The following is a 23,070-nucleotide window of genomic DNA, read 5'->3' as shown; positions in this document are numbered from 1 at the left end:
CTATCACACTCATCAATTGAGCTATCACATTTATAGGATAAGAACAAATTCCTGTTAAAAAACATCCCATTCCTTCTCATAACATACATTACAAGGTGGTTTTGTGGAACAAACAGTACATACTTCTATTATTAATAAGACATTTTACGAAAACAAAATCACATACACATATCATAAAATGATTTCAAGCAGCTTTATGAGAGGTGTACGAACATTCTCTGCCGCATTCTATTTATTGTTTACCTTAATTTCCATACCGATTTCGTTCAAAATTGGAGGCCTACAGTGTGGATTGGCCTTTACCGCCACTTTATTCACAATATATTTCTTATCTACCACATTAAGTCTCCTGGCAAGGAAATATGGTAGCAATTTTTCCATCTTTCTAACTGGATTCCTTTATTATTCACAACATTTAATCATTGCGTCTCTATTGTACCTTTTCCTTTCTGGCTTTTCTCATGAAGATTTAACAATCCCATTATCGGATGATACACAAAAAGTGGATATAATTAGCGATGTAGTTAGAAGAAACTTATCTTCAACAAATTCAAACTGGAATTTGTACCATAATTATTATACATTTTTCGTTCAACCATGGAAATATCTTCTATCTTATTCTACTCCATTCTTCACCTTATCTGAAGGATTCTTTACAATATTGGCAATTCAAGCTGTCGGTGAAACAAATAAATGGTTAGTTAACGAAATCAACTCAAACACTTGGATCATATCGTCATTATTGACATCAGGAGGTGTCATAACTGCATCATTATACTATCTATATCGTATATATGTCACACCAATTTGGCAATTATCTATTCAAACAGCATCTTTGCTAGGCTTTACACTCTCTCTAGTGGGAGGTCTAGGCTTGTATGGGATTGTCACTGAAAAGGGTTCCGTCATTGAAAGTTCATTATTCTTTGCATATATTGTTCGTTGCATATATGAGATATCACCAAAGTTAGCCACTACAGCAACAGATGAAATCTTGGAAATTTTCAAAGAAGTTTGGCAAAGACATCAAGGAAATCTACCAACTACTGATAATCTTCTATTTTACTATAATAACTTTGTGTTGAGACATATCGATATGTTATGGGAACTTCTCGTGTCGAAAATCAATCAAAATGATCCAAATAATACATTGCCATCATCATTTAATATCAATTTTTTAACCACTTTCCTCTCTAAAGATTTACTTTTGAGAATATGCAAACCTATCTGGAAACTATTCAAGAATTTTACAGTTTCAGTACCATCATCCATCTCTGAATTAGTATTAGTAACGTATCAAATGGCAAGAGAATCTGTATCACCAGCAGTGGTCATAAATTTATGCTTCAGAGTTTTGATTTTTTATTCAGCTACAAGAATTATTCCAGCGTTACAAAGAAGAAATGATAGTGAACTAAAGAAAAGTCGTCGTATAATGAAAATATTGTATTGGTATAGTCCGTGTGTCTTAATTGCCATGTATACACATTTAATTCTACAATATTCAGGTGAATTAAAGAAAGATTTATGTCTATGGGGATGTAATTTAAAATGGCTAATACCAAATCAACCGGAATTGATCGTGGATAGTTGGGGTTTTTGGAATTGGTGTAATATATTTTTCACAATCATAATATATGCCAGTGAATTGTTCGGAACCACTGCTACTGCGAACAAACAATAATGAAGGATAAAATTACGACATGAAACCTCTCTTCATAACCTTTATTATTAATCTTAACAAGCAACATCATGAACACATTGACAAAAAAAAGAAATAATCTCAGCCAAAAACATACAAAATTATACTTCTGCATACGTACCATATATTTCTCATTTGTAATCTAATTTTTCTTTTATATATATTTATCTGAACAAAAATCCATTCCATTATCATTTTAATGACGATTATCTTTGGTAAACAGATTCGTCATTTAGGAACATGAATCCGTGCTAATATTTCTCATAAAATAATATCAAACAATTTGACCATTCTATCCAGCTCAGCAAATGCCCTAATCAAAGATACATTTTTGTTTGATACGATAATAAATAATACCTGAACGTTCAAGTAGCTTGTACTAAATGCAAGAATTTTTTTCTTCAGTGGTAATATTATATATGTATAAAAGGTTGAAAAATTATTAAAAATATCAGTAGTAAAATAGCAATTCTCTTCCCATGTCATCTATTTTTAGTGACTCAGAGCTTGACTCTATGTTGCATGTATATTTCATCATATTATTTAGAAATAATTTTTCAAATTCTCAAGAAATAACAATTAAAAGAAAAAAAATTAGGAAACTCACCTGAGTTTCCAAAGAAATATTTCGGCAGTTTGGCATATTTGACTATGCGAATAGTTTTTCATTAAAACTTCAAACTGGTTTTAAAATAAAATAAAAAAAGGGGAATCCATGAGCCAAGAATAGTAAGCTCCATTGGGTTACCATACAAATGACAAACAAATGTAATTTTGTACAGCAATCGTCATGACTATGGTTTGAGATCCATTGAAAAGGGGATCTCGATACCGAAGAAAACATTGAATCATTCAAAGAAGATTCAAGTCGGGAAAGTAAGAAAAAACAATCTGATGATAGCTTTTTCAAACTTTAATAAGTTGATTTAAAGATTTTAAAATTTTTAAATCTTATTACGTTTTCCGCATATGACCTGGTGGGAGACTTTCAACCCAAAGCATAGTGATGAGTTCAGTTCATTTCATTCAATGAATGAAATGAGAACTCCAATTTTGTAAGCTTCGATCAGTGACGATTCTTTGGCTATGGATTGGGTTTTTTCGAAGGTACAAAATAAACTATAAAAGAAATGATGGAAACAAGAAAAAAAGTTGTGATTGGAATACCGGAAAGAAATTGCTGTTGGCCTTTTATACTATTTTTTTCTTTCATAATTCAAGAAAATTTTCCGGTTACATTCTGAGCTGCCGTCGTCAAAGCGCGGAGTGTCACTGTCAACTTGATAATAAATTAGGGTTTTATAGAGTCTATTATATGCAAGTGTTCTGGTATTGTATACAGATTTTGCCAGTAAAATGAATATGGTTGAAAATATGTATTAATGTCAATTATATAATTGCGTTTTTGATAATAAAATGCGGCCTTATTTCTGTATTGCTATTCTACATAGTTTCTGAGACTTCAGAAAGGGTAACATATAATGAAAGGATCATTACGGCTAGACCAAAGAAAACTAATAATAAACTTAATCTTTTATAGAGACGGTCTCTCAATGGTACCATTTGACCAATAGCTAGAGAGTCTGTGCCAATTAATTTGTAACCAAATAAACCAGGTAAAATAAACGATATTGATGTGGAACCTGTGGCACCAATAAGTGCCAGTACCAATGCAAAAGATTTAACGTTTAATGCAATGATGTACATGACTATTAGTAAAAAGGCAGTAATTCCATAGAACCTTGTATCCGGGAATGCTGCTTCTTCTTCTTCTTGTTCTTCCAACACTGTTTTAACTGAAACATTATCTGGAAGCTGTTCTATTGACCCGCGAGGAGTAGGTGTAGTAGTAGTAATATTTTGAAGTATACTTTCATCTTCTACTTCATCTGCAATATCATCAGAGACATTCAACGTAATAGGCATTGTAACACCATTATTATTATTATTATTATTATTGTTTAATAATGATGGATTAACATTACAATTTTTACCATTATTTCCCAAATCTCCATCAACCGTCATTTTCATCCAAACAACAAGATTGTTAACAGCAATACGTAAAGGATGAAACAACAATGGGAAAGATAAGATTAACATAGTACCCAGGCAAAACTTGCCAATATAAATCCAATTTGAATTTGGATTATAATTCAGTATAATATTTCCCTCCACATTAGAGCCAAAGGTTAAATAACCCGATATTCCAACTAAAAGAAATAATCCAGTGGAAATAATTATTGAACCATTAATTACGTTCTTAATATTTTGCATAGAGATATCTTCTAGTTCACGAATCATACTGAATAAATTCATGGCACCGGTATAGGCAAATATAATAATACTAAAAGTGGAAAGTAATCCTCTGAAATCATAAACATGGAACCAGTAAACTTCACCTCTAGTTGAATCACCTTCATTGGGCAATTTGAAAACAGTATTATGTAAAAACATAACGAATATGAACATGGATAGATAAGCTAATGCGAAAAGACCAACAATACTTGAATATTTCAATGAATCCAATTTTTTCAAACATGATAACGGTACTATAATGAAAGCTGAAGAAATAATCCAGTAATCTCTATGTCCACCAAATAATCCTGGGAAGATATCACCAATAAGGACTAAATAACTTAAACCAACACCAAAGCATTGTATAATCATGGCTAAGTCAAATAATGGTGATAATGATGGATATGTTAACATACATATTGAAAAGAAGGATGAATTTCTAGGGTTTATTAGAGTTTTAGAACATTTAGCTAGGATGAATAGACCAAATCCAGAATTTATTGCTGCTAGTAAAGTTAATAATGTACCAACTAAAATGCCATCACTTCTGAATGCGTATGGTATTGCTAGGAGACCAGCGCCTACTATTGTTTTCACGAGATTTATTATTGATGATGAAACTGTGGCCGTTGCTGGCATGAATGTACGTATGTATGTGTTTGTTTGTTCAACTGTTTATAGCTAATAGTGTGCTAGCAAATGCGATTAAGAAATAGAATAATATGGTTTCTTTTATGTTCTTTGGTCTTGGTGTTTGTGCTTATTAGGACAGATCGAAAGACCCTCCTATCTACTTTCTGCTTCTATTTTCGTTTTTGATATGTATATCCTACTTTAATAGAGAGAAGTCTCGGAGACTCCGATAATATATCTTATACGCTAACGATCCCGGTCAGATATATATTATAAAACTGTACTATAGAGGTTAGCTTACAAATGATGTCCAAATTTATATATTAATGATTATGTATCTCCCTCCCCTGTTTTACATGCTTGAAAACGATATAATCTTGATATTATAAAGAATGAAAGACTATCTAAGCTATGAAATACGAACACATATCTCAGTAATGTCCTCTTGCAATTTTTATCATTTGAAACCGCCTGATATAAACCTTTTCCCGTAAAGTATTGAGTTCCCCAATGATCCTACGCATAAGACCATTGGCCAAATTTTAGTAACTTTCAAAGAATTCAAAGAACGTTTCCCATTAACTATAAGGAATAAGATGGACCACGCGGTTACGAATCCAGATCCGTTTTCAATATCACCATCAGATAACATTTTGGCACCTAATGCTTGAGCAGCACCAAACAATAATATATTCTTATTTGATAATCCGATATATTTATTAGTTGATGAAGTTCTACCTTTGGATAAGAAGGGGACAGCGCCAGATGTGGTGGTTGAGATTGCAGTCTTGAATTGTGGTGATAGGACGGGTGTTGCGAAAATTAATCCTGCATTGATTATTGCTGGTAAAGGTGTGTTTGTGTATTCGTATGCTTGTTTCCAAAGTGATTTGGTTTCGCTCGTCAGTACCTGATCTAATTCTTCGATGGATTTATCTGTCATTATTTTTCTATGATGTCTTAATATTTCACTTTATGTGTAGTATGAATTTGTGAGTGTTTGTATATACGAAGGTATCGATGAAAAATAAAATAGTTAAATAATATTAGAGTCTTCAACTCCTCTTTTCAATTAGCCAAGGTTCTTTTCTTTAAATATGTATATACCCTTGGCACCCAGCCAATCCATCTAGAAGGAATATATCTCTATGCCTTAGAGATATATTTTTATTCGCCCTTAAAGTCAAAGTTAAGTAAGATGCGGCTACCATTTCTCTTTAATAGGAGACAATGGTCAGAGAATAAGGCTAAAACGGATGGTCGGGGTTGGACAATACAAGAAGCTAAGTAATTTAATAGTAATAGTTTTTCTTTTAGTATATAAATTTAAATATAATATTTACTATAATTATTTTGTTGTTTTTGTTGTTGTTTTTGTATTGTTACACCTTTGTTTTTTATTTATCTAGGTAGATAAACCCATCCCAAAGAAAAAGAAAATATTTTTATTGTATTTGTTTGTTATTCCGTTTGTTTAATTATTAATGCATGTAAAGATGAAAAAGAGCTTATGATCTTTCACCTCTTAATCTTCTAGCCAATTTAATATCCTTCTTTTGAATAGTAACACGCTTTGCATGAATAGCAGCCAAGTTAGTATCTTCAAACAAGGAAACTAAATAAGCTTCAACGGATTCTTGTAAAGCACCAATAGCAGAAGATTGGAATCTTAAATCAGTTTTGAAATCTTGAGCAATTTCTCTAACTAATCTTTGGAATGGTAATTTTCTAATCAATAATTCAGTAGATTTTTGGAATCTTCTAATTTCTCTTAAGGCAACGGTACCTGGCTTATATCTGTGAGGTTTCTTGACACCACCTGTAGATGGAGCTGATTTTCTAGCAGCTTTGGAGGCTAATTGTTTTCTTGGGGCTTTACCACCAGTGGATTTTCTTGCTGTTTGCTTCGTTCTAGCCATATTTGCGGGGTTATGAGTATATATAGATCGTTCGATGCTTCCTTATGAAAAAAGCAGGAGTTAAAACAGAGCTTAACAGAAAAGAAAGAAAAAGTGTTATAATGGAAACTGTTCTCGTTATATATCCAGGATCTACAGTAAAGATATCATATCACCATCCGAGAACAGACCATAGAAGCAACTATCAATATCCTTACAATAACAATAACAAATAACAAACAAACAAAACAGCGCGAAATTGGGAAACACGAATTTTTTCATGCGGGACGCCCCGTTCTCACCTTTTCACAGAACAGAGGTGAAGGAACCAGAACAAGGGCCAATTCAACCCTAGTAAGTATTTATTTCCGTAAAGGGAAATTTATTCAGCCAGTTCCCGACGTTTCTCATTCCCACGTTTTCGCGGCTTTTGTTTTCGAGTCTGGTTACTCTTTCAGGAACATTACGATTCCAGTTTTTTCGCGTCTTCTTTTTTTATTTTGACGTGTTTCATAAACAAAGGGTAATAATAACAATACGAAGAACACTATCATCAAACGTCCCCTTCCAACAAGACAGATTCATACATATATATATTCAACGGCTTTCGCCTTATTAGTGTAAACCTTCTTCCAGTATCATCCATTTTAAACTTACTTTGTTCTTTTTTCCCGTTATATCAGTAATACAACAATAACAACAACAAAAAATACAATATAATAATGTCCGGTAGAGGTAAAGGTGGTAAAGGTTTGGGAAAAGGTGGTGCTAAACGTCACAGAAAGATTCTAAGAGATAACATTCAAGGTATCACAAAGCCAGCTATCAGAAGATTAGCAAGAAGAGGTGGTGTTAAGCGTATCTCTGGTTTAATCTATGAAGAAGTTAGAGCTGTCTTAAAGACTTTCTTAGAATCTGTCATTAGAGACGCTGTTACATATACTGAACACGCAAAGAGAAAGACTGTTACCTCTCTTGATGTCGTTTACGCTTTGAAGAGACAAGGTAGAACTTTGTATGGTTTCGGTGGTTAATCAAGTTGAAAAATAATTCATTAGCATCCCACTTTTTAATCGTCCATTTTTCAATAAAGTAACAACGTTAATATATCCTTGAATTTTAGGAAGAAAATCAATTCATAAAGGAGAAATGAGACAGCAGACGTTTACCTAAGGAACAAAAACTTCATTTATATGTATCTATATATATATTTGTATGATAGAATACTTCTTGTATTCTTATGTAATATTACTATTAAAAAAACATCCATTAATTTGATTCAAATAACTATTGTTCACGAATGTACATAATGCACCTTAATATATATAATTCTTCTCAGTTTCTTTTGTTATAAGAAACTGAGAAGAGTTTGTACTGAATAAATATTACGAACTGTTTTAAATTTTTTTTATAATTTTACATTTTTTTTTTATGAAACTACAATCTTCACAATCCATGTCAGCTTTGTAAGAAATCTTCACGAATACCGTTTTCAAATTCTTTTGCATTAAATGGTTGAACAAATGATCCATCCTTAAATACACGTTCAGGATTTTCATCATATAACAATTCTAACCAAATATCCATACATGGATAAGATGTATCTTCTACATCCTCTTTCCCCTTTGGGCATTGACATCGACATCCAATACCAATATCAGAACTTTTATCATATTTCATCTTGTTTTTATCACGTTTATATTGAGAATCAAATTCATAATATGGTATATCATTTTCATCTTTCTCCTTTTCATAATTTTTGGGACAATGTTGTAAAATGGAATGCCTGTAACCAATATCTCTAAAATAATGAACATCTTCCAAATTCAATGTCAGTCCTAACCCTAGGGAATGAATAGGTGCATCACCCCATCTTTCACTCCAAAATCCACCATATGATTCTAAATATTGGAAATAAGAATTATAAACATCATTATCAAACACATCTAATCTTGCAATTTCAAAATTACTCCAAAAATGACATAGATTGAATTCCTCTTCATCAAATTTATCTTCAAAAATTGGTATCTTGGATTGTGCCTTAGAAATCAAATATTTCATACCTTCTTCATTATCAATATTATCATTTAATAAATAATCAATGGCCACATTTTCAGATAAATGTTCATTAATATCATTAACATCATTACTCCATCGTTGTAATTCATCCTTATCATAAGTATTATCCCGATAATCCTTAACATCCAAAATATTATAGTTCCAAACAAATAATTGCCATAATGTACCAACTTTCCAACCGAAATCATTAATAAAACTCTTTGTAACTCTAAACAAATTAGGAACTGTCCAATACAACTCAGAAATAAATATAGTAAACCCATACTTTTTGCCCCTTTGATGCATTTCCCAAAATGGATCATAAGTAATATCACAAAAGAAATCTACATCTGGTTCAATCCTCCAGTACCATTCAAATTGTTTCATCAATGGATGTTTATAAAAGATTCCGGAATAAAACCTACACATCTTATGATATGATTCCATTGAACCATACATAACACCACGATCAGCTTGGTCCTCTAAAGCATTCTTAAATTCAAATGATTCTCTAACTTCTTTAGGGAATTCCCAATCTAATTCATCAATCGTTCCAAAATAAACTTTAGATTGAGTCAAATTTTCAATTTCTAGTTGGAATTCGTTAGTAAATGGGATATCATTCAAAAAGACATATGGATATTGGAACCATTGATTGAAATGTGATTCGATGGATTTCATAGTTTTGATTACATCTTGTAATTCTTCATTTCTAGTCAACATGACGAATGTAGAGTTCATTTTCTTGTAAGAGGGGTCTTCCAAATATGAATTGATATCATTACAGCCACGATGGAAGGGTTCATCTCTCTCTGAGAATATATCTTGTTGAGAATAAGGGATGTTTGTGGGATCATGTTTATTTTTCCATTTTCTATGCAGTGTGAATGACGGGAGACTTATTACTAGTAACAGGAGCAGTAGTAAAGTTATTAGTCTTTTTCTTCTGAATCGTATCATATATATATGTATATATATATTATGCAACCAAAAATGGTGTGTGGTCAGTAGTTTTTTTGAAATTGTTTCCCTTTTAACTTTTTGACAGAAGATGACCAACGACAATGGTATATTGATCACAATTCTGAAATATTTTTATTTTTATTTTTCCAAATATTCCACTTATTGTGCGATGATCAAATTTTTTACGCGAGATAGAGAGCGCGGGAGTTTAATCAATCAATCAATCAATCAATCAGCAGAAGAAGAGTTTGCAGTTTTAAAGGGACTTGGAGGTTTGCCAGATAATGATCTTAACAAGTTGATGTCTTCTGTGATCTCATCTGTAGTTAATGATCCTAATGGAGGTGCCGATTTAGTAGAGTATCGTTGACTCCTATATTTCCTTTTGTTTTCAGCAGTAGATTTTGCGGCTGCTCCATTGGCACTCTTACCACCAAACAACAATGCTTGTAATTCTGCATGATCACTAATTCCTTGTAGGAAATCAGAATCAGAACTAATCCCCGTTTTATAACCATTAGTATTATTATTACTGTTTGTCTTTTGTTTGGCTATAGTTCCTGTCCATGTACCTGTGGAATATCCAGTCTGGAAATCAGATTCATCAGTGTTATTATTATTATCTCCTGTATTACCTGTAGTAAAATGTTGTTGTTGCTGTTTACCCTTGCGACCACGACCACCGATAAATGTATCGCCATCATCATCACCTCCTCTAGTAGTCCCCAATCTTCTTCTTAATGATCTTCTTTCTAACCCTGTATCAGTGGCACTTTCATTAGCCATATCATTAGAGGAAGATTCCCAACCAGATTGTTGTTGCACTGAAGCGGCCCCCGTGGTAGTATGACTTCTAGTATTCTTATGATAATAAGGTCTTGAATAATCCATCGAGTAAGAATGAACATTAGCCACATCCATCAATAATCTTTCCTCTTTCAAATTCTTAATCTTATTATCGATAATGGAATATAACTTCTCCTTACATAACTTAATTAACTTTTCATGATCCATCTTAGCCCTTTCGATATCTTCTTGGAATTCTATACTTGATCTGGATACTCTATACTCTTCGAAAAATCTCAACCTAACTAAATCCAAATCCCTCTCTTCTTCCAAATCACGAATTCCTCTCAATAATAATGGGTTAGTTCCATCATGTAACGTGGTCAAGTTTAATTGTAATGAAGTTAAACGATCCTTATAATGGACGTCTCTATCATTAATGAAATTATGATGAATTTTAGAAACTTTCGTTTCCATATTGTATCTTTTCTTATCTTTACGAGATAATTCTCTTAAATGTGATTTTTGTGTGGTCATTGTTATTCGCAACTGTGTGGATATTTGAGTGTAGTAGACAACAATAGTAAGGTATATGATACTTCTTAGGAAATAAATGAAGGTCCCTTGTTATATACTTAGTTTGTTCCTTATGTATACGTAAAGTTGTACGTACTGAAATCTTTTATTATTTTTTCGGTGTTTCCAAAAAAATTCGAATTCCTCTTTCGCATGTATGTTTTACTTAAAGGGCGAAAGAACGTCCCAGGATTACTTAACGGTCATCTCTTGCAAAAGGGAATAGTATCTCAGAAGAAGGACCATTAGAGGTATGTAGAATAGATACAAATAAGTATACATGTTGATATATATATAATATAGAATGTTCTTAAAAAGAGGTGAAAGTTTGTATATTGATATGTGTACAGTATGATGATTGTTTTTTTTTTTCTCAAGCCTTGAATTGAGATTGAATCCATTGATCATGACGTTTAATCACTTCCGGAATCATTAATTCTTCCAATTCTTTATGATCTCCATCCAAATGAATCCATTGACCCCTTCTATTATCAGGAGATACAAATACAACTTCTTTATGCCTTGTCTGTAATAAATTCCCTATGACTAATTGATGATTATATCTATCCAATGCAAAAGTTGATTTTTCAATCAATATGGATTGATCAGTTTCTAATTTAAACGATACCAACATTGCTTGAGTAGCCCATGATTCCACTAATCTTCTCAAGAATTTAGGCACGGGATCCAAATTAATTATCAATTGTCCCTCCGGTGTAGTCATTGCCAGTTCTTTCTTCATTTCTTTACTTGTCACGGCACCCGTACTTGTTTCCACACCATCAGTTTTATAATCTCTTGATTGGATCTTATGTTCGGGCAACCTTGAAAAAGGTATAAAGAAATCGCTCACTGCTGCAGCTAAATAGAACAAAGATCCCGTAGAGTTCATCAATCTCGCTATAGATTTCAATGACCATAGATATTGATTCACCGTGGTGAATGGTAAAAGTAACAATTTCCTCTCATGGCTATGAAATCTATCATACAATGTTTTCATCTCCATAATCTTATCATGATATTTTGAATTTATTTGACCCCTCTCATCAAAATAATCTAAGAACGAAATAGAAGTACCATGAGTGAAATTACGATTGAATGGAGTTAATGAAAATTCACGATGTAAGAAAATGACACTATATCCGTTCAATAAGAATTGTTCAGCACTGGACGCCCCCCTGGTCCCCGCTGAGAAATTATCAATGAATCGAACTGTGTTGTTCTCTAAGGGGACAGTAGTACCACCGGATGTGATTAGTACGATTTTGGTACGACCGAGTGAATGTTGTAAATCGATGAAATCTTGGGATTGTTTGATTAATTCATCGATGTATGATGGCTTGGGGTTTGTTTGGAAATAATGTTCTTCTTCAGTGGTGTAGGCAACAGGAAAGGCTTCGTCTGTTATGGTACGGTCTATAGCATGAGATATTTCCGTGATAGAGGTATGGATTCTTACCGGCACTGTTTCCTTTTGAGAAGTGGTCATTGTTTGGTTTCTTTAGTTTTTAAGTGTGTGCGTAAGAACTGATTCCAATGCTAGAAAAAAGAAATTGGGCAGTAGTAGTTCCTATTATGCAGATATTTAAGTGCTAGTTAACCTCGATATATACCTAGATACCTATATACCTATACAGCCTTCTATAATTGACTAGGTTGGCTATTTTACCGGAAACCGTAAAATATTCCATGACTGATGATGGAACCTTCCATATTATGAAACTTTCACGACAAGATGTATCCGTAGGATACATCAAGGCTCCTAATCCGTAGTGTACCCACGGATCCTCGCTACACATTTCTCGTGCACAGCGATTAAGTATTGTTTCATATATCCCTCCAAGCACGTGCCGGAGTCTCCGGGCTCCCAGCGGGTGGGAAACTCATATTATACTATAATATCATACATAATATTGTATCATGTGTGCTACTAACATGTCATGTCATGTCATGTTAGCTCTCGGATTTCCCTGTATGTGTAAGTATGGCGGACGGTCGGGCGGGCGTTTTAGTGTAATAACTGGCAAACACAGACAAGCAAACAAGCAAACGGTAACAGTAACAGTAACACCTCTCATTGTCACTCTCTGTGCTACTGCTACACCATTCCACTCCAATCTATTCAAGAGACATTATTTGATATTATCATTACGGTTTTTCTACTCGACATTTTCTCGAATACAAATCGTTTATCATCAACAATCCCACAAAGATATATACAGAATAGGATTTCCCATCCATAAGAATCCTTTATTTTTTTTGCCTATTTCCTTTTGTAATCCGTGTACTTTTTTTTCACTAAGAAAATAAGCCAGATAAACCAGATAGTTTTATTCTTTTATTCCTACGAACTGTCCAACAACAAGTATTATATTTTTACTTCCCCTTTATTACGATTTTTCATTTTATCACAAATCGCTATTTTATTGTATACTATACTTTATTCTTTTAGCTTTTATTTCCGATCATCAATCTTATTCATCTTCCTTATTGAATAAGAAACAGAAAAAAATAATATAATCCCCAACTACAATGGCTGAAGAAACTGCACCAATTTTATCTCAGGAACAAGAAGGTTCCGCTTCTCCTATCACGGAATCATCAACTGCCTCCGCAGCTATTGAACATGTTCAGGAAGAACAAGCTACCACCGAAACCAATCAACAAGATGGTGAAGAATCTAACCAGACTGAAATTGCTACTGAAGAAAAAGGTAATGGAGAAGAACAAGAAGAAGAACCTAACGTAGTTCCAGCTAGCGCTACTCACGGGGGTAGAGAAACTTCAGATAGAGTTCTTTACGTAGGTAACTTAGACAAATCTATCAATGAAGATTTATTAAAGCAATATTTCCAAGTCGGTGGTCAAATTACTGATGTGAAAATAATGGTCGATAAGAAAAATCAAAATGTCAATTACGCATTCGTCGAATATTTGAAATCTCATGATGCTAACGTTGCATTACAAACTTTAAACGGCATTCAAATTGAAAATAAGATTATTAAGATTAATTGGGCTTTCCAATCTCAACAAAATTTAAATTCAAATGATACTTTCAATTTGTTCGTTGGTGATTTAAACATTGATGTAGATGATGAAACTTTAAGTAGTAACTTTAAGAACTTCCCATCTTATATTCAAGCTCATGTCATGTGGGATATGCAAACTAGTAGATCTAGAGGGTATGGGTTTGTTTCATTCGCTGATCGTGATCAAGCTCAAAATGCAATGGATACCATGCAAGGTAAAGAAATTAACGGTAGACCAATTAGAATAAATTGGGCCACTAAACGTGAAAACAATAATAACAACCATGGTGGTAACAACAACGGTCAACAACGTCGTGGTGGTTACCGTAACAATAACAACAATAATAATAGTAGAAATACCATGGGTGGCATGCCAATGGGTATGGGTGGTATGCCGCAAAATGTTATGGGATTGGGTTCTATGGATGGTATTCCAATTCAAATGCAACAACAACAACAACAGCAACAACAGCAACAAGTTGCGGCTGCTGCTGCTGCTGCCGCTGCTGCCGCTGCGGCTCAACAAGGTCCTTTAGTTCCTGGTCCTGTTAATCCTCAAGCTGTTGATGATATGATTAGAAGAGCTCCTCCAAGAGTCACAACTGCTTATATCGGTAATATCCCACATTTCGCTACTGAAGCTGATTTGATTCCATTATTACAAACTTTTGGTTTCATCTTAGATTTTAGCCATTATCCTGAAAAGGGTTGTTGTTTCATTAAATATGATACTCATGAACAAGCTGCTGTTTGTATCGTAGCCTTAGCTAATTTCCCATTCCAAGGTAGAAACTTGAGAACTGGTTGGGGTAAAGAAAGAACTACTTTTATTCCAAACCAACAACAACAACAACAACAAGCGCAAGTCCAAGGTCAACAACAACAACAATTGCCACCTCAACATGGTCAAATCCCAATGCAAGAACAAGGTCAACAACCAGGTATGATTCCAATCATGATGAATGATCAACAGCAACAACAGCAACAACAACAAGATATGTAAAGATATTCTGTGCAAAGTTAATTGCCGTCACATATTTTTTTTCTCAATGCCCAATTCTTGTGCTTCCTTTTTTCACCTTACCTTCTTACTTTCTTTTTCCTCTACCTTTTATTTTTCTCTATTTTTTTCTAAAACATTTAGTTTATTTCTATCTTTTTCCTATTCTTTTCTCATTACGATAAAAGGACAAAGTGTATAATGACAATGATACTAAGAAGTACTACTATTACTACTGTTATGATTAATAATAAACGTTTTTCTCTTTTCTCCCTCTCTCTCCCTCTATGTGTGTCTCTCTCTCTCACTATTCGTAGATATTTTCTTTCATATATGAACTTAGAGTATATTAATCAAGTGTTTTTCTATCCTCCTTTAAAAAAGAAACTGAATAACGAGAATCCGTTCTTTCAGACGTTAGATCTCACCAGTTGTATAATATAGACTAAAACTACTTTACACACCATCAGTTACATACATCTTTTCCCTACTTGTTTCCCGGAGCTTAACAAACCACTGCATACTTACAGTATATAAAGTTATTGCCAGTAGCATAGTATTCACAAAAACCTTTGACAATGCATGCTCATCTTCGTTACCGTGTACATGGAATTCCCATAATACAATACTAAAGCTTTCCGGTCTGGGGGGTTCTATCTGGATGATATAACTATTTATTTCAAACATTGATAGTAATCTACGTATGTGCTTTTAAGGTTCCGTTTATTATTCCGATCACGTGAATCCTTTTTGTTTCATTTTTTCAGAACTGAAATTTTTTGACAGACTACAACCAGCTTGATAGTCTACACCGAACAGATCTTCTATGTACACTTCCTAGTACGTAGTACAGATGAGCAAGTTACCCACAAGTAATACCTACTTGTTCATTCACAAACAAACAAACTAACGTTATTACATTCGGTCAAAGCGGTCACTATTGATTATCTTCTTTTGTTTTGTTGTTATTAAACACCTATTTCTGAGAAAAAGTTCTTTGGCATTCGGACAAAGCATAAGAATAAAGATCCAGATAATCTATCTATCCACCTGAATGGATCAAAAAATATATGAAAATTATTTACAAAATTCTTCATCTTACCATTCCTCATCATTACCAATAACAATTAGTACCGCAGCAGCCGCAACAACAACAACAACAACAACAACAACAACAACAACAACAGGGTCATTCCCATTAAATATCATTGATAAATACAATAATACAAACACATTAGTCACAACATTATTATTAGCAGTTCTAATCCCCATAATGGTATATTACAGATCAAACATCTCCTCAGCATTACATAACAATAGTAACTATGGTCCATCATCATCATCAGGTAACGGTGGTGGTGGTGGCATCATGCGTCGTTGGATGCCTAGAAGTTCTCAAATGGATAGTAACGTCTTAAACCATGGTGGATATATCGCTGGTTTACTTAACGATGGTAATACATGTTTTATGAACTCTGTATTACAATCATTGGCATCTTCTAAGGAATTAATGGATTTCTTAGACACCACTATCAAACAAGAACAAGAACAAGAGCAAGAACAAGAGCAAGTTGGAGATGAAAAAAAGGAAGATGTGGATATTGGGTTCACTTTGTCATTGAATGAATTATTAAGTCAATTGAATGCAAAATATTATAAGGAAAGACCATATTTTAAGACTAATAAATTATTGAAAACTATGAAAAATGCACCTAATAAAAATATGTTGCTTGGGTATGATCAAGAAGATGCTCAAGAATTTTTCCAAAATATTTTATCTGAATTAGAAAAGAATTTGAAATCAATATCATCACAAAATAACAAAGAAGAGGAAGAAGAGAAAAAGGAGCAGGAAAAAAATTCTAATGAATGTGTTAAGATATTGAAGAAGGATTTACCAAAGGATGCTATTATTGGTCAAGAACAATTAGGGAAAGTTGGTACTGTCTATATTCCTACTGAACAAATTGAGCCAAATACTTCAACAGCTTTACCTTCTTCTAACCCTCAAGAAAAACTATATACTCCATTCAAATTAATAACTCCATTAGATGGGATTTCTGCAGAAAGAATCGGTTGTTTACAATGTGGTGAAAATGGTGGGATTAGATATTCTGTATTTTCAGGACTAAGTTTAAATTTACCTAACGAAAATATCGGTATGACATTAAAATTATCAAACTTATTAAATGAATGGATAAAACCAGAAATTATTGATGGTGTAGAATGTAACCGTTGTGCATTAGAAGCTATCAAATCTCATTTACTTGATCAATTAGAACAATATCACAATAATAGTACAGAGATCCCACAAAAATTAATTGATGCTGTCAAAGATAGAGTTGAATGTTTACAAAAGATATTATCAAAACCAGTTATTGATGAGGAAGATTATAAAAAATTACACACTGAAAATATGGTACGTAAATGTTCTAAATCAAAGCAAATCTTAATATCTAGGCCTCCCCCTTTATTGTCCATTCATATTAATAGATCTGTTTTCGATGTTAGAACTTATCAAATTAGGAAAAATAATTCAAGAGTGCTCTTTAAATCGAAATTGAATTTAGAACCATGGACATGTGATATCGATGAGATTAATTTGGATGCAAGATTACCAATGTCAAAGAAAGAGTCATCATTAGGTCAGGATGAATTTAGTGAAGACGATGAAGCAACCACTAATGGTGAGTATTATAATAGATTGCATCAAAAGTATCAACAAGAATTTGAAGATAGTAGTGATGAAGATGATGATAGTGATGATAATGAAATCTATTCAATGGATAATAATAGAAGAAGGACGAGAAAAGACGTTAGAAATTATGATCCATTAAATGGGGAAATTGAAGATTCATCATCTGTTTATTCTAGTGCTGATGAAAAGGATACTCATGATTCCATTGAAGAAACCGATTCGTTAGGAAATACTATTCGTAAGAGGGTTATCAAACAAGAAACCTTTGAAAGAGCTGAAGATTCTATTGAAAAAGAAAATGAAGGAGCAGAAGCAAACCATGATGATGATAATGACGATAATAACGACGAGCAAGAACATAAGGGTAACAATGACGATGAATTACCCTCTTCTTCTCCATTGGCAGCATCTGAAGAAGAAGAAGATGGTGAAGTTCAAGAAACATCTTTATCACCATCTGGTGCTATCCCACAAACAATTAGAAAGAAGTTTGATTCTACGCCAATTGGTCCATTAACTTATTCATTACGTTCAGTTATCGTTCATTATGGTACTCATAACTATGGTCATTATATTGCCTTTAGAAAATATAGAGGTGTTTGGTGGAGGATTTCTGATGAAACAGTTTATATTGTTGACGAAGCAGAAGTTCTTTCTACTCCAGGTGTTTTTATGTTATTTTATGAATATGATTATGATGAAATTACAGGGAAATTGAAGGATGATTTAGGATTAGGTGATGAAGATATTGATATTGAGATGGAAACTCCTGAAAACAATGATATGGATGTTGTTGTGGAAAATGAAAGTGAAGATGAAAATGAAGAAGAGCTAATGGAAGAAAAAGAACAAAGACAACAGCAAGAAGAAGAAGAAGAAGAAGTAGCAGCTGAAAAGGAAGATGAGGTGCTGGAACCAATAGATTAATTAGCCAAAAAAATTGCAAATCTCTAAAATACCGAATAACAACGAAAAAGTATATTGTAAATTATCTTTATATACAGAAAACTTCAACATGTATTAATTAGTACACATTAATAAGATTATACACATTCTCTGTAATACCGACCATATAAAAGTAGAATTACTTTATATCTGTATAAATAATATAACTTTAGATTACGGATGGATAAATCCTATTAAGTCGTATTGTTAGATCTTACCGCCAAAGTATTATCATACCAACTCTTCGTAGGTTTCTTGCTCTTTACCTTTAAACTTGCTCATTCTCTTAGCTTCTGCTCTTTCTTCTTCAATTCTATCTTCATTAATCAATTCTTCTAAATCATAATCGAATTCATTAGGATTTGATGCATCTACTACTTTCCTCCCAATGATACGTTTCTTCAACCCAGTCTTATTATCAATTTCAAACTTCCCATCGCGGGTGTTAGCAGATGATTTACCAGATGTGTTATCATCATAATTATCTTCAGGTTCTTTTTTCAATTTGAACTTGAGTAGATTTGGATCATTTATAGCATTTTTCAGACGTTGACGATTAGAAGTAGGAACATCTTGATCCGATGGTCTACTTGATGGTCTCCCTATTTTGAAATTACCAACGTTACTTAATAGTGGGAGGATAATTATAAATAAGATCACGACACAGAAGAGTACAAAATATGCAAAGATGTCCATGATTATTCAGTTATTTTTGGTTTTTCTTTGGGGTCATATTTCTTGCTGGGCGATGAGCATTTGAAGGCATTTTTTTTTTACATTGCAACGATTTTTTTTCAAAGATATCGATCGGACCGAATATATTCCCTTTCCACAGTTTTATCAGCTCAATTTAAAGGAAATTGACAAAAAAGAGATGATGTTGATGATAAGATCGAATCTTGAATTGGCATTTAATTGTGTAAAAATAAGGCTAATATCAATAGTAGGTGATTTTATTATCTTTAAAAACAGCCAGAATAGAAATTAATCGTAACGAGATATTGAAAGAAAACTATGTCATTATCTAGAGGATCCGTTGTTAGAATTTCTCGATTAAGATTATTCCCTACTCTTATCAATCCAATCTTTACAAGACACTTACAATATCATTGCTTAAATCGTCAATACCTTGCAGCTAAGAAAACACATTATGGGGCTAATATAGTCAGCAATATGTTGCTTAAAAGAGAATATGCCTCCTCTACAGATGGACGAGATATCCCTGAAGAGATTTTAAATTTACCGCTTCAAACATACCATGTAGAAGCAGATAGCTTTTTGAATAACTTACTAGAAAAACTTGAGATGGTAAGTGATGAATATCCGAACGATATTACTGAAGTAGACTTGAGTCATGGTGTGATGACTTTGGAGGTTCCAGCTATAGGGGCGTATGTCATCAATAAACAACCGCCTAATAAACAAATTTGGTTTGCATCACCTATATCAGGACCAGATAGATTTGATTTTTATAAGAAACAATGGATATCGTTAAGGAACGGTAACAAATTACTCGACGTACTTCAAAAAGAACTCAATGATGCGATTCCAGGTACGGAAGTTAACTTAAAGAAATAAACTTTCGTTCTTCTATAATAAAGTTGAATAGACTGACAAGAGGAATGAAAAAGTATCATATCTATAACCTGTAAAAAATAATCATAATCAATTATATTAAATTCGTGATTCTATAAAGTTTTACTTTCTCTCTTATTACACATTATAAATCATCTCTTCCTTTCTTACTTAGTTACAATCAAGATTATTACAAAGCTGAAGGTGGTACTATTTCGTAGTTATTTAGCAAAAACTAAAGCTTTCTTTTACATGAATCTTTTGATTAAATCTTCATATATGCCCCATGCGATCCCAGCGCTTAATGCTTTCCTAGTTAATCTCATACTCAGTCCACTAAACAGATTAAGAACAGATTCTTTCCTTACAATAATATACACTGTTTTGAAAAACCCATTAAACACTTTAGGATCCAATTGCATCCTTGTCTTTATAGTATCAAGTGGTGCTGTCGCGGTAGTGGCCAAGCTTGCCGATATAAACGCACTTGTAGAGTTCACCAAAGTAGAAGTAGACATATTATATTTCCCATTCTTATCATAATGAATCAAAGCAGTGGGCAAGAATTTCGGCACAATTTGTTTCGATTTCTCATATAATAAGACATATAACCCAGCATAGGGAGCATCTCTAAGACAAGTTGCACCAACTCCTCGAAAGAACCCCTTGGTACCTTCTGTAGTGTAAATATTTATTATGGCTTCATTCAAGCTTTTATAATGATAAAATGTGGATTCATATCTTACTTTCAATACCGTGATGGGCATGGTAATGCAACCAACGAGACCCCTTGCTAGTGCACCAGTTATTAAGTTTTCTGACATGGTTAATTGTGGTAATTTACTACTTTTACCAAATGATCCAATGGATGAGGGCGATGTCGATGTAGAAGATGGTAGAAGAGTAGATCTTTCTTTAACTAAAGTGGTTCTCATAATATTTAAACATGATAAATATAAGCCACTACCGATTGATGTTCTTAATGCTGATGGTAATGTTCCTCTCCAAAATTGTAATGGATTTTTAATTTCTTTTAATGCAGTCAATAACGTGGACCCTTTATGTTGTTGTATTCTTGTTTTCAGGAGATCCAATGGTTGAAGGGTCACTGCTGAACTTAAACCACCAAGAAATCCACCTACGAGATGCACTGTTGTCTTTGAGGATGAACTTTCTGTCATCGAAAGGGTATTTACGACTTAACGGTATTGTATATTGTATTGCTTTGGGCAAAAAGTTTGTAGGGTGGGTATAAATATTGGATTTGTGATGACGTCTTGCGAACAAAACTTTTTCTTTCGAATAGAAACCTGTTTCGGATTTCTTAATATGCTAGGCGATTGTTACTATGCTGCCTTGTTGTTTCTATTGCTAGCTAAAATGTAATTAAACTCTTTAAACCGCGATCTGGTTTCATTACCTTTATTTGACTTTATCTTGTTTTTCAGATTTGTACGGGAGGGGTCCTCTAGAAGAGGAAGGAGCTATGATAGAAATAACTATCATCTTAAATATCTACGTAATTGTATAAGAATAGGATATTAGTTAGTCGTGTAAGAATGTCAAAACATATTATATATGTTAGAGCTCTTTTTTATTTTCTTCAAGGGCAATCTAGTTAGTTGTAGTCTATACAGCTGCCCCTGAAAGACCGGTTGAGATATACATAAGGTATAGATATATGCAGTTATACAGAACAAGGAACTTATGTGCTGCATCTATACCAGTGTGTATGTGTTGTATATAGCGAAGGCACAACTCTTATAAGCATTGTGTTTTAGTTTACTTTCCCTTAATATCAAACCATAATAATATGTATATATTTAAGACGTTGTTTCAAAAGCGAGCTTCTCTCTATTTTATATTTAGCCGCCCAGCCCTCTCATCTCCGCACCCAACAGCGTAAAGTGAATATACGTACATACGCACTTCACTTCAAGTTCAATTTACAACCGCCCCTCTTCAAGAAATGTGCTCTTTAGACTGTGGTACCCATAGGATCCACTACCTAGATATTAAACAGGTATGGTTAATCCTATACGATATATCAGATCATATCATATATTCCATATTATATAATAACATTCATATATGAAAACAGATGAAGAAAATCAACAAATTTGTTTTCTCTTCGCGCCGTGGCGACGCGAGGGGAAGAGAATGCAAGGGAAGTGAGGGGACAGGAGGGGACAATGTTTAGAACAGAAGTTAAAGGTCCCTGAAGTCAATGTTCCGACACATAAGATTCAGTTCTAGAAACTAATTAACAACCTTCCATTGTCTGTCTGTCTCAATTGAAGCTAGAAAACCCTATTGTTCAAAACGCAGTTGAACATTTCAAATTAGCTTTATATCAACAAGAATTCTCGCCATCAACTAAACCACTGCATACGAAAATGTCCACTTCAAGTTCACTAAAAAGACCAATTAAAATAGATGCTTTCAAAGTAGCCATCAGAGATATGTCCTCAGATGAACTTTTCAACATTCAAAGGGAAATCGAAAACAGTGTTCATCATTTGGAGAGATCTAATGATAAATTAGCTAAATATATTGCCAAATTGGAAGGCAATCACCACCATGAAGAAGAAGATGAGGATACTTCCGAAGTGGAAACCATTGATGAATCAGACTTACAACTATTCAAGGATTCTATGAATGAAAATAATATTGTATTGAAAAACTACTCTCAAAGATTGGAAGCTTTAACACAAGAACATATCTTTAGAACAAGTGGTAAAGCTACCAACGAAAATATCAAGTCAAAAAATATTGACAGTGATAACAATACACAGCAAAATGCAACTCCTAACCAAATTTACTTATGAGCACAAATACTAATTAGAGATGACCTATCCCAAAAAAAGATTATATTCTTCACTAATACTTTCGTTGCATAACATACTAATATG

General features: G+C 33.3%; 14 protein-coding genes across 14 annotated transcripts; 6 read left to right on the top strand and 8 right to left on the bottom strand.

The window, feature by feature from the left end:
* Positions 1–178: 178 nt before the first annotated feature.
* ICE2 (Ice2p) lies at positions 179–1,684 on the top strand (the record flags this gene model as incomplete). Its single annotated transcript, XM_003668581.1, has 1 exon — positions 179–1,684. The coding sequence occupies one exon, from the start codon at positions 179–181 to the stop codon at positions 1,682–1,684; it is 1,506 nt and encodes a 501-aa protein (XP_003668629.1).
* Positions 1,685–3,145: 1,461 nt separating this feature from the next.
* On the bottom strand, positions 3,146–4,636 carry AVT7 (Avt7p; the record flags this gene model as incomplete). Its single annotated transcript, XM_003668580.1, has 1 exon — positions 3,146–4,636. One exon carries the CDS (start codon positions 4,634–4,636, stop codon positions 3,146–3,148), a length of 1,491 nt encoding a protein of 496 aa, XP_003668628.1.
* Positions 4,637–5,087: 451 nt separating this feature from the next.
* On the bottom strand, positions 5,088–5,573 carry AIM19 (Aim19p; the record flags this gene model as incomplete). The annotated part of the gene is made up of 1 exon (XM_003668579.1): positions 5,088–5,573. One exon carries the CDS (start codon positions 5,571–5,573, stop codon positions 5,088–5,090), a length of 486 nt encoding a protein of 161 aa, XP_003668627.1.
* A 565-nt stretch (positions 5,574–6,138) lies between these two features.
* Positions 6,139–6,549, bottom strand: NDAI0B03490 (histone H3; the record flags this gene model as incomplete). Its single annotated transcript, XM_003668578.1, has 1 exon — positions 6,139–6,549. The coding sequence occupies one exon, from the start codon at positions 6,547–6,549 to the stop codon at positions 6,139–6,141; it is 411 nt and encodes a 136-aa protein (XP_003668626.1).
* A 701-nt stretch (positions 6,550–7,250) lies between these two features.
* NDAI0B03480 (histone H4) lies at positions 7,251–7,562 on the top strand (the record flags this gene model as incomplete). The annotated part of the gene is made up of 1 exon (XM_003668577.1): positions 7,251–7,562. One exon carries the CDS (start codon positions 7,251–7,253, stop codon positions 7,560–7,562), a length of 312 nt encoding a protein of 103 aa, XP_003668625.1.
* Positions 7,563–7,986: 424 nt separating this feature from the next.
* Positions 7,987–9,546, bottom strand: KTR7 (putative mannosyltransferase; the record flags this gene model as incomplete). Its single annotated transcript, XM_003668576.1, has 1 exon — positions 7,987–9,546. One exon carries the CDS (start codon positions 9,544–9,546, stop codon positions 7,987–7,989), a length of 1,560 nt encoding a protein of 519 aa, XP_003668624.1.
* Positions 9,547–9,777: 231 nt separating this feature from the next.
* SDS3 (Sds3p) lies at positions 9,778–10,872 on the bottom strand (the record flags this gene model as incomplete). Its single annotated transcript, XM_003668575.1, has 1 exon — positions 9,778–10,872. One exon carries the CDS (start codon positions 10,870–10,872, stop codon positions 9,778–9,780), a length of 1,095 nt encoding a protein of 364 aa, XP_003668623.1.
* A 412-nt stretch (positions 10,873–11,284) lies between these two features.
* Positions 11,285–12,400, bottom strand: CAB2 (phosphopantothenate--cysteine ligase CAB2; the record flags this gene model as incomplete). Its single annotated transcript, XM_003668574.1, has 1 exon — positions 11,285–12,400. One exon carries the CDS (start codon positions 12,398–12,400, stop codon positions 11,285–11,287), a length of 1,116 nt encoding a protein of 371 aa, XP_003668622.1.
* A 1,043-nt stretch (positions 12,401–13,443) lies between these two features.
* On the top strand, positions 13,444–14,943 carry PUB1 (Pub1p; the record flags this gene model as incomplete). Its single annotated transcript, XM_003668573.1, has 1 exon — positions 13,444–14,943. The coding sequence occupies one exon, from the start codon at positions 13,444–13,446 to the stop codon at positions 14,941–14,943; it is 1,500 nt and encodes a 499-aa protein (XP_003668621.1).
* A 1,051-nt stretch (positions 14,944–15,994) lies between these two features.
* Positions 15,995–18,565, top strand: UBP1 (ubiquitin-specific protease UBP1; the record flags this gene model as incomplete). Its single annotated transcript, XM_003668572.1, has 1 exon — positions 15,995–18,565. One exon carries the CDS (start codon positions 15,995–15,997, stop codon positions 18,563–18,565), a length of 2,571 nt encoding a protein of 856 aa, XP_003668620.1.
* Positions 18,566–18,814: 249 nt separating this feature from the next.
* Positions 18,815–19,279, bottom strand: EXP1 (Exp1p; the record flags this gene model as incomplete). Its single annotated transcript, XM_003668571.1, has 1 exon — positions 18,815–19,279. The coding sequence occupies one exon, from the start codon at positions 19,277–19,279 to the stop codon at positions 18,815–18,817; it is 465 nt and encodes a 154-aa protein (XP_003668619.1).
* A 318-nt stretch (positions 19,280–19,597) lies between these two features.
* YFH1 (ferroxidase) lies at positions 19,598–20,161 on the top strand (the record flags this gene model as incomplete). Its single annotated transcript, XM_003668570.1, has 1 exon — positions 19,598–20,161. The coding sequence occupies one exon, from the start codon at positions 19,598–19,600 to the stop codon at positions 20,159–20,161; it is 564 nt and encodes a 187-aa protein (XP_003668618.1).
* Positions 20,162–20,406: 245 nt separating this feature from the next.
* HEM25 (Hem25p) lies at positions 20,407–21,339 on the bottom strand (the record flags this gene model as incomplete). The annotated part of the gene is made up of 1 exon (XM_003668569.1): positions 20,407–21,339. One exon carries the CDS (start codon positions 21,337–21,339, stop codon positions 20,407–20,409), a length of 933 nt encoding a protein of 310 aa, XP_003668617.1.
* A 1,215-nt stretch (positions 21,340–22,554) lies between these two features.
* TMA17 (Tma17p) lies at positions 22,555–22,986 on the top strand (the record flags this gene model as incomplete). Its single annotated transcript, XM_003668568.1, has 1 exon — positions 22,555–22,986. The coding sequence occupies one exon, from the start codon at positions 22,555–22,557 to the stop codon at positions 22,984–22,986; it is 432 nt and encodes a 143-aa protein (XP_003668616.1).
* Positions 22,987–23,070: the final 84 nt, after the last annotated feature.

This window comes from Naumovozyma dairenensis, chromosome 2 (genome assembly GCF_000227115.2).
Source record: "Naumovozyma dairenensis CBS 421 chromosome 2, complete genome".
Classification (NCBI taxonomy): domain Eukaryota; kingdom Fungi; phylum Ascomycota; class Saccharomycetes; order Saccharomycetales; family Saccharomycetaceae; genus Naumovozyma; species Naumovozyma dairenensis.
This window is presented reverse-complemented; position numbering and strand designations above follow the sequence as displayed.